This window comes from Alligator sinensis, unplaced genomic scaffold, assembly GCF_000455745.1.
Source record: "Alligator sinensis unplaced genomic scaffold, ASM45574v1 scaffold1129_1, whole genome shotgun sequence".
In the NCBI taxonomy this organism is placed as follows: domain Eukaryota; kingdom Metazoa; phylum Chordata; order Crocodylia; family Alligatoridae; genus Alligator; species Alligator sinensis.
The window spans coordinates 649665-659525 of NW_005842580.1; the positions used below are offsets into that span (position 1 = coordinate 649665).

At 48.8% G+C, this 9861-nt stretch overlaps 1 protein-coding gene across 1 annotated transcript in view; it reads left to right on the forward strand.

Annotated features, from left to right (window-relative positions):
- The first annotated feature begins 1804 nt into the window (after nt 1-1804).
- Nucleotides 1805-9861, forward strand: part of LOC102374090 (alpha-2-macroglobulin-like protein 1) — a 56585-nt gene continuing 48528 nt past the window's right edge. Inside the window, exons 1-2 of the mRNA XM_025214383.1 lie at nt 1805-1884; nt 3428-3598. Of these exons, the coding sequence (XP_025070168.1) occupies nt 1805-1884; nt 3428-3598 (251 nt within the window). The remainder of the gene's footprint in view (nt 1885-3427; nt 3599-9861) is intronic.

The following is a 9861-nucleotide window of genomic DNA, read 5'->3' on the forward strand; positions in this document are numbered from 1 at the left end:
CGGGCGGGGCTCCTACCGTCCCCAGCAGCACATGAGAAGCAGCCCCCTCGGGGCCTCGCGCGTGGGCGGCCAGGTCCAGAGAGCCACAGCGCCTGGGGGCAGACTGGCCAGGGGAGCAGGCGCCGCCTTGCTGTGGGGCAGGGCAGGGCAGGGCAGGGCAGCGGGGCTGGCTTGAAGTGGGTGGGTGAGGAGGCGTGTGTGGGCTGGCAGTGCCAGTGGCTGCTGCTTGGCCTCCCACTGGGCCCCATGGGTGGAGCCACTCCCCTGGGCCCCATGGGGGTAAGCAGCTCCCCTCCCCTCGCTGCCAGCTGTGGCCCATGGGCCGGCCCTGCCCGCCCTGCTGCGGCCCCACCGCTGCCGCTGTGGCTCCATGCTCCTCGCCACTGCCGCAGCCCTGCACTCCACGGTGGCGGCTCCGTGCTCTGCCGCTGCTGCCATGGGCCAGATAAAATGGCTTTGTGGGCTGCATTGTGGCCTGCGGGCCGTATGTTGGACAAGCCTGCTTGTGTGTGAGTGTGTGTGTGTGTGTGTGTGCGCGCGCGCACGTGCGTGGAGTGACTTGTGAGAGACAGTTGTGCTTAGCTGTTTGGTTGTGAAACTGGTGTGCATGACACTTGATCACTCCTCATGGAGGATGAGTAGTGGTGCTGTACTACACCTACTACACTAACATCCCACCTGGCAGTGCCCGATGCCAACACTGCCAAGCAGCCTCATTCACCCTTAACCCTCCTGCCCACCAGAATACAAATTTATCTTCTAGTGGGTCCAGGTCTTTGGATTTGGCTCATTACACCCCTCCTTACCCTGTTTAAGATGGGGATCATGCTTCCCCATCTGGGACATCTCCTGTAGCCCTGAAGTCTTGGAAACCATCACTCTAACCTTTACTTGGTTTAGTTAGTTTTTTAAGTGCTCAGAGGCCCAGGGGATTTGAATTTGTCTAACTTATGTAAATATTTTATAATTGTTTTTTTCTGTATTCCAGACTGCAATTCTACCCCCTTGTTAAAATCCATTGTGTTAAGCATCTGCTCACAATTAACTGGGGTAGGAGAAGGGGAGGGAAAAGATGAAAAACTGGCATTCCCCCCACCCTACATCTGTGATTCAGCTCTTTCCAGGCTATCTCCACCCCATCAAGATAGTTTGAGGTCAGCACATTGGCTGCCTCACTTTGGGTTTCCAGAACCCCAGTTTGCTGACAGGACTAGGCCCCAAGGGAATCCATTTGTGCACGCAGGCATGAGTGGGTGTTTTTGAAATTTCAGGCATTGAGAGACAGAAGAGATTTTCCAAATATTGTTTATCTCCCCCTCAAGAGGATTCACTTGAACAAAGAGAAAGAAGCTTTCCCAAAGCTATGTCATGTCACCGTTGAACAGCAAGAACTTTGTTTCTTTCTGATTTGTGCAGTTTGGCCTATGAAAGCAGCTCAGCATTGCTGTCTTCAGAGCCCATAAACCACAGTGAACTGTTTAAAGCTGCAACAATCCAAAGAGGCTCCTAATGAGAAACCGGTGGTGATCTCTAGTCTAAATTGCTAACAGAAGCTAGCACTAAACTGCATGATATAACCCCCTTCTTCTCCCCCTCTGCCTCCATACCTCCACAAGTGTGTCCTCTCAGGAGGCAGCGAATGGACAAGCCGTCTTCTATCAGAACACAGGGATCCATGTAGCAAAGACTGGGAGCAAGGCCTGGATAACTGAGCAGCAAAAGCCTGGGAGTTTTTAAATGAAAGCCAACATGAACAAATGACCCTGATGGGATTCTGCCAGTGGCCTGGTCGGAGGAATTTAGGATGGCTGCAACTGGCAAAGGGTTGATCTGCATACCTGGCCGCATCTCACATCAGGGAATTATGACTGTCAGGAAGACAGGGTGAGAAAGGAGACCCTGCCTCCTCATTGATGCAGTATTCACCAAAGGGATGCCCTCAGCTGGACACAGAGAAAGACCTTGGAGGAAGATTTCAACCCAGCTGGCTCCTCCATGGGGAGCCAGCATGAAGACTCGTGCTTGATCCAGCACAGAGATTGAGAGCTCAGGCCCCCTCTACATGTGCAGGTAAAGGCGTGATGGGGTCTCATGCACAATTAACACAATTGCGTCTCCTGCTATGCCACACATACATGGCAGGAGGCATGATTGTGGGATTGTGCATTAGATCTCTTCATGCCATATTTCCAGTGCAGGGGGAATGTGATCCCGGGTTCCCCCTTTGCATTAGCAAGAAGCAGGTTCCCGCAGCTGGGAGCCCTATGCACCTCAGGTAAGGGGCTCCTAGCCATGATCCCTAGGGCTCTGGGGTGCGTGAAACCCGTGGACCTTGGGAATCATGACTACCATGATCCCTAGGGCTCAGGGCACTTCATGCTGGACATGGTGCACCCCTGCAGTTGGGAACCCTTTCAGCTGATGGGGCTCCCAGCCGCAGGCGAGACCCTGCTACACATGCAAAATAAAGCTTGATAGCAACCAACTTTAAAGGTAGTACACATTTTTGAGGTCTAAATTTATAGCTGGTTGGAGCTTTTTAAAATGCAATAGCTACTTTGCACACGTAACTGGTCTCCAGTTAATTGTGCAATACCTGTAAGGTGTCAAGAGGGGCCATAGTGACACTCGTGTGAACCTGCCTATAGTGGTACTCCTCTGCATTTATGCTGCCATAGGAGGGTGGAATGGGGCCAATGGCTCAGAAAGCTAAATACAGAATGGAAAACACACCTGGGCAAACAGAGGAGCAGGAGCAAAAGCGGGCAGGACAAAGAGTTCTCTTTAGCCTTGCCTGGCCATATGCTATTTGTCAAACTTCCAGCTGTGCTGGCTGTTGGCCTGAGCCAGTCATCATGTTTTGGTTCGCAACAGACCCACACTGGTACTTTTCATGGGAGAATCACAGCTTTCAGGCAAAAGAGAAGTTTAAAGGGGAACCAGCAGCCCCTGTCCCGTTGAGAGTAAGGAAGCCATGTTTTTATGGGAGACGTCCTCAGGCCCCAAGAGGATGTAACTTGTCTTTATACTGTGGTGTCTAGTGAGGGGTGAATAATGGTTGAGACTGAAAAAGGATGGTTTTAAGTCTACATCCCCAAACACAGAAATAACACCAGAGCTCAGCTGGGCAGTGAGAACTTCACCTGAAACAAAAGATGATGGCCTGCTGCTGGGAATGGACTAATGGACCAAGATGGAAAAAGAAGTCCAGGCTCTGTTGCACCTTTTCCTACAGGCTGCTGTTTTTAGTTCTCTCAGCAGCCTTTTACCTTTCAGTACTAGGTCTGAGGCCTCTCTGCCCATGTGAGATGTCAACACTCATGGCAATAGCACTGCTCAGCCTTCCTAGTCCAACATGGGGCAGAAAGCACAGTGAATCTCAGGGGGAAAGAGCTCTCATCTCACTTGGCCTTTCCAAACCTGGAAGCTTGCAAACCAGAGTCCAGTCACTTGAAGCATCTCTGAGGAAAGCCAGCCAGCAAGAAGGCACTCTTCTCCAGCTCTGGATTACAACCAGCTGGAAGTTCAGCAATTCAGACCAGAATCCCAAAACTGCAGCTGGCTCCTACCTGGATGCTGGGTGGACCCAGAGCACAAGGTACCTGAGCCTGAAAGATCCAGATTCAATCATGTAGCTAATGTTAATAAGAGGAACTGCCACCAGCCCCAGAGCTTACTAGGTAAGCAGGAGCCTTCTCACTGGCAGTGCAAACAGCTCAGGGCCATATTGGGATTTAGCCCTCTGCAGTGGAGCTCAGGGAAGCATGCTGTCAAGCTGGTACTTAAATATCCACGTGCACCTGTTGTTCCTCAGTTAGGAATCCTGGGATGGGTCTCCCACCCACAATTAAGCAAATGCTGGGAGTGATCACAGTAATCAGTGGCAGCTGCCAGCGCTGGCACTAGGTCTACTTCAAGCACATGCATGAAGCTTTTTTTTTTTTTTTTTGCCTCTGCTTTCTTATGTCTGCATTCTACACACCTCCGACTCGGACTGAGCTAAGCAAGTCCACAGGGGGCTGGCCATGATCTTGGCTCTGGTAGCTATTTTTTTTTATCATTATTTTCTCTCTCACTTTCACGAGAAAATTTTAGTAGTTATGGGTCAGCAGACAGCAGAGATCAAAGCCTGTGGGGCAATCCCAGAACAGGTGCGAGGCAGGGAAACTTCCTCACACAGCACCTGCACTGCTTATCAATGGACCTCTCTCTGTGCTTGAGTAAGAGAACTGTTGCTGGGGTGCTGGGTGACAGCAGGAGGGGAGAATGGGTTTTGTTCTTCCACACACAGTACTGTGGTGAAGCTCTGACCCCTCCAGGATATTCTTTGGAGTCCTGAAGCATCTAACCCAGATGTGCAAACTTGATAGTGGAAACAACAGTTCCTGAGTAGTTTTCTGCTGGAAAAGAAGCTATATCAGGTCTGTTGTAAACCTTGTGGCTTCCTTCCCAAGTTAGATACAAACAGTTTTCTATGGCCTTAGTTCAGCTGGACCTGAGCTGGAACCTGTATCCCATGGATTTTATACAATGGATGTAACTAACACTTGTAAAATGCCTTTGGGCTCTCCTGCATATGGACTTGGGTGGGCTGCTCAAGCACCAGAAACTCAAGTTATCACAAGAAAGTGTTTGTTACACTGCTTTGTATTGTAACAAACATGTATTGGTCAGGTCTTCTGCTGAGACAACTCATTCTCTTTGGCTGATTCAGTCTCTGGCTTTCTTCACTGAACCTGCCAGCAAGGGGCCCCAGTAGAGCTGAGTATGTTTCTAGTTTTCCATTGTGGGTACCAGTAAAGGGATTGGGACTCACTGTACAATTTCACAAACCCACTGGGGAGCTGCCAAATGGAAATGTCATCCAGATGCTACATTTCTAAGTCCAAGAACGCCTTCTGGTGCCCAGGTTAGGTGCTCCATGATCCATAACCTGACCCCCCATGAAGCTTCCAGTACCCCATCACCATACTTTGTGACAGGATTGCCTTCTCTGCACCTCAGTGAAAGTGGAGTAATGGGCAATTCATCTCCTGCCCAAACAAAGGGGCACAAGTGGCAGGTGATCGGGACCCAGCCTGGGTCACTGAACAGCCAAGTTCCGCCTGTTGTTTTTTTTTTTGCAGTAAAGTCACTTTGATTGAGTGGCCGTTGGGTCCTTGCAGGGGGATATCACATGCAGATTGGTGGATGGCATTCAGGACAGCTGTCATTGGCTAAGGGATATTTTGCACAATACGCCCCTTTCGCTCCTGGTGATTATAATTTTGGAAGGAGGCAGAGGGTGAGGAAGAGGTGTGGAAGAAGACAGGTCCCTTGATTGCTTTGGTAAGGCAACCCTGGAAAGGAATCCCAGAGAAACAGCTTCAGAGACCTTGGAGGAAAAGGAATGTTTCAGCACTGGCTCCATGCATACAGCAAGTGTCCTGGAAGGATGTGGATGACCATCATCCTGAGCTGTTTGCTCCATATCACGAGCACTTTAACCAAACTGTGAGTGATGCTAAAACTCCATTTCAGTAACATTCATCCAGGGAACAACTTAAATAGATGGACCATTGTTTTGTCCAGTGTGGTATCCCATATGCTGCTGTATCAGATTAAATTAGATCAGACCACTGGCCCACTGAATTTGGTATCTCACTTTTCATATTAGACTAGATCACTTATCTTGCACTTCTAGACTGTGATGATAGAGGCTGTAGTCTGGGGATGCTCCTTTACTTATACTATAGAGGTTGGGAATGGGAGAGATGATCCCTCAGTTAAACTAGTTAGGAGTTAAGTTAGTGAGAGAGAGATCCAGAGTCTTCAGATGTTGGATACAGTTCTATAAATTAAAGCATGTTGTTGTTTTTATTCACTGTATGCCTGTGTTTAAAGTGGTATAAACTGTGGGATTATAAAAAGGAACTTGAAAGAATTTGAGTTCCAAACTGAAATAGAAGTTGGAAAATGAAGGCAAGTGGCACAACTTGGGCACCTGGAAGGACAAGGGCCACCATAAGTCATCTGTCTGCATAGCTGCAGTCTAAGGACAAGTAGCCATGGAAGTTTTGCAACCACCACCTGCCCTTCTGCTGTCAGGCAACATAGCAGAGAACTGGAGGGCATTCAAACAGAAGTTTGAGTGGTACATAGCAGCCACAGAGACAAGAGAGAAAAATGGCAAGTCAGATCCTCAGTCTTGTTGCATATCGTGGGGGAAGAAGCCTTGGCTGTTTATGATACCTTCAACTTTGAAAAAGGTCAAAGAATGAAATGAAGCAAAATTCCATCCAAATTTGAGGAGTACTGCATGCAAAAAGATAATGAGATCCATGAAAGAGACAGATTTCTTATGTGCAAACAAACAGCAGAACAAAGTATAAACTGTTACTGGGTGAAAGAGACTTAGTAAGAATCATGCTTTTGGGAACTTGACAGAATCTCTGATTAGAGATAGGATTATTTGTGGAATTGCAAACACTGCTTTATGAGGAAAAAATACTGGATGAGGGAGGCTTGAGCCTAGAGAAGATGCAGGGGAGCAGAAACTGTGAAGTGCCAGGCTGCAAAGTTGAATGCACCAAAAAGGCAGTAGGCATGAAAACCTGTGAAAACACGTGGCCAGAAAAAGCCAACTCATCAGGCAGAATTTTCCATTAGCAAGAAACCATCTCAGAAGTACAGCCTCCAATGAAGTGAGCCTCAGCTCACAAAAGCTTGTGCTATATCTATACATTGGTGTGTACACACACGCGCACGCGCGCGCGCGCGCGCGCACACACACACACACACACACGTTAAGTCTGTAAGGCCCAAATCTACCATGCCTTGTATTTGACTTCAGACTAACTTGAATAACTACATCTCTAAGAAGCCACTTCACAGAGTGGAATTTTCCATTGGCAAGAAGAATGCAAAGGGAGAAAGAGCTTATAGGCCATGCAGCAGATGTCATAAGAAACATGGCCCCAAACATTGTGCTGCTTTTGGAAACCTCTGTTTTAACTGTGACAAGAACCATTTTGCGGAGTACTCCCAAATACAAACAACTTAAGCACATGCAGTTGAGAGCATACCAGAAAAAAATTATATAAATATGTCTGAATCAAGCAAATTCCATGAGAGAAACTAAATTATGCCAGTGGAAATACAGGAGACCCTCACCATTTGTGGGGGATACATTTTAGAGATACCCGCAAATGAGGAAATCTGTGAATACCGTACTGTGTTGTCTACGTTGAAAACTTGTTCGGGTTTGTGGGGGATAATCCCGCGCTGCTTCATGGTCTGCTGATGCCACTTCCCACATCAACTTCACATTACGTAGGCTGTGCCTCTTTTTAAATTTGTCGAACCACCCCTTACTTGCGGAGCACAGTAACAAAATGTCATCATGCTGCGCGGTGAGTGACCGTGGGTTGGTGCGGCGTACCATGAATATTTGAAACTGCGAATTGCAAATCCGCGAATAGCGAGGGTTTCCTGTACAAGGAATGATGGCTTCATTTAAGTTGGACACGAACTCAGACTAATATTTTACCCAAGAATATAGAAAATTAAAATTGAAACCAAAAGTGAGTCTAACAAACATCAGACTATCTGGCTATTCATAAACAAATATCCCAGTGAAAGGGAAATACACTGCTAGTGTTCGATATAAAAAAAAGAGTATACAAACTCTTATTCTTTGGAAGGAGGTGACACTCATTTTGGGTCTGGTAGCTTGTGAAAAACTGAATCTAGTTAAATATGTGTTTGCAGTACATGAAAACACAATGTTCATGCCGCCTGATGATGATCTTGGCTGTCATGGCCCAAATCCGGACAGTTTTCTTAGATAGAAACCAAGTGTTCCAGAACACAAGAAACAACCATGTCCTTGTGACAAGAAATGTACCTATGGACACAAATTCAGGTGCCATCACACAGATAGAGGAACTCAGCCTCAGCAGTCTGTGGCTAATGAATTTTGTGTTATGTGCAGAAGTACAGCTGCCAAACATTCAAGTCAGTTGGATACCAGTATAGGGATTCAAGTACATCAAGACTTGGAGAAGCTTCCCATCAAAACAAATCAGAAAGTGGATCTGATACTTTTTCAGAGAAGAAAATGAAGCCTCCAGAAAGACTAATAGAGATTTGATAAAAGAGCTGCAGAAAAGGGGGAACAGGAAAGTGACAAGTAAAGACTCACTTCAGTGACAAGCTAATAACTTGTCCTCTGTTGATGGGTGTTAATTTATTTTTGTATTGTGAGTTTTGTACGTTTTGTTAAAAGGGACGATGTAGTGATAGAGGTTGTAGTTTGGAGATACTCTCTTACTTATACTATGGAGGTAGGGAATTGGAAGATGGTTCCTCAGTTAAGCTAGTTAAGAGTTAAGTTAGTGAGAGATAAACCCAGGGTCTGCAGATGTTGCAAATAGCTCCATGAATCATCTAGGCAATGGAATAATCAATCCCTTTTGAGGAATCCCCATTGCTTTTGAGCATTGAGCTTACTATTAGGGCTGTGCAAAACATCATTATTTCATTTTGACGTCCATTTCACCGTTTTGAAGGGACAGTGCTTCATTTTGTCATTTTGTTTAGTTTTGAAGCACAGTCCCGTTTCATTTCATCGAAACTGTTTCACTGTTTTGACTAGTTTTTTTTGATGTTTCACCCATGGGCTATAATGGGGAATCATGAAAATTCCTAAAACGTTGTCATTTCTTGCCTTATTCAGATGCAAATTGCTGGGATGGTAGCCCCTTCTGAGGGGATGAAGCCTGCCAAGTTTCAAGGAGATAGATGCAGAGTTTTTTTCAGAAACTGCACCTCAAAGTCCTGAAAGCAAAATTTGCCGGCAGTGGCAGCCTCCTGTCATCCGGCACGCAGATCTGGGGATTTGCACCCCCGGGAGAGGTATGGGGCTGTGCTGGACTCTTCCTGGGGGTGTGGGCCCTCTGATCTGTGCTGGATGACAGGAGGCTGCTGCCTGGGACTGGTGCTGGGTGCAGTCTGTGCCCAGCGCCGGAGAAGACAGATGCTGCTGCTGGCCACAAGCAGCAGCAGCAGCCTCCTGTCATCTGGGCACAAATCCGGGGGCCTGCATCCCCAGGAGGGCTGCAGGGCTGTACCGGACTCCTCCCGGGGGTGCGGACCCACGGATCTGCGCCCTGGATGAGAGGGGGCTGCCCTGTCATCTGGGACCAGCGCTGGGCGCGGGCTGAGCCCAGTATCAGAGAAAATTGCTGCTGCCACCTGTCCCAGGCAGCAGTGGGACCCTCCCCTCATCCTGCATGCAGACCCGGGGCTTGCAATCTTGTCCGTTGCTGGGTGCAGCCCATGCCCAGTGCCGGTCCCAGGTGGGAGAGGCAGCCTGAGCCTCCTTTCATCTGGGGCGCAGATCCGGGGGCTTGCACCCCTGGGAGGGCTGCCAAGCTGTGCCAGACCCCGACCCCTGGGGGTGCGGGCTCCTGGATCTACTGCTGCCACCTGGGACTGGCGCTGGGCACAACCCATGCCCAGCACCGGGCTCCATGGAGCTCAGCCCAGCAGCAGGAGGTGGAGCGCAGCCCTGGCTCTGCCCGTCTCTTGCCGCCAGGCTGCGCTCTGATCAGCTCTGCCAGCCCCACAGAGCACAGCCCGGTGGTGGGAGATGGGCAGAGCCGGCGCCACACTCTGCCTTCCACCACTGGGCTGAGCTCCATGGGGTTGGTGGAGTGAATTGGAGTGAAGTGCTGGCTCGGTCTGCTTCCTGCCGCCAGGCTGCGCTCCGATCAGCTCCACCAGACCCATGGAGCTCAGCTTGGCAGCGGAAGGTGGACAGAGCTGGCGCTGCGCTCTGCTTCCCACCCCTGGGCTGAACTCCATGGGGCTGGTGGAGCC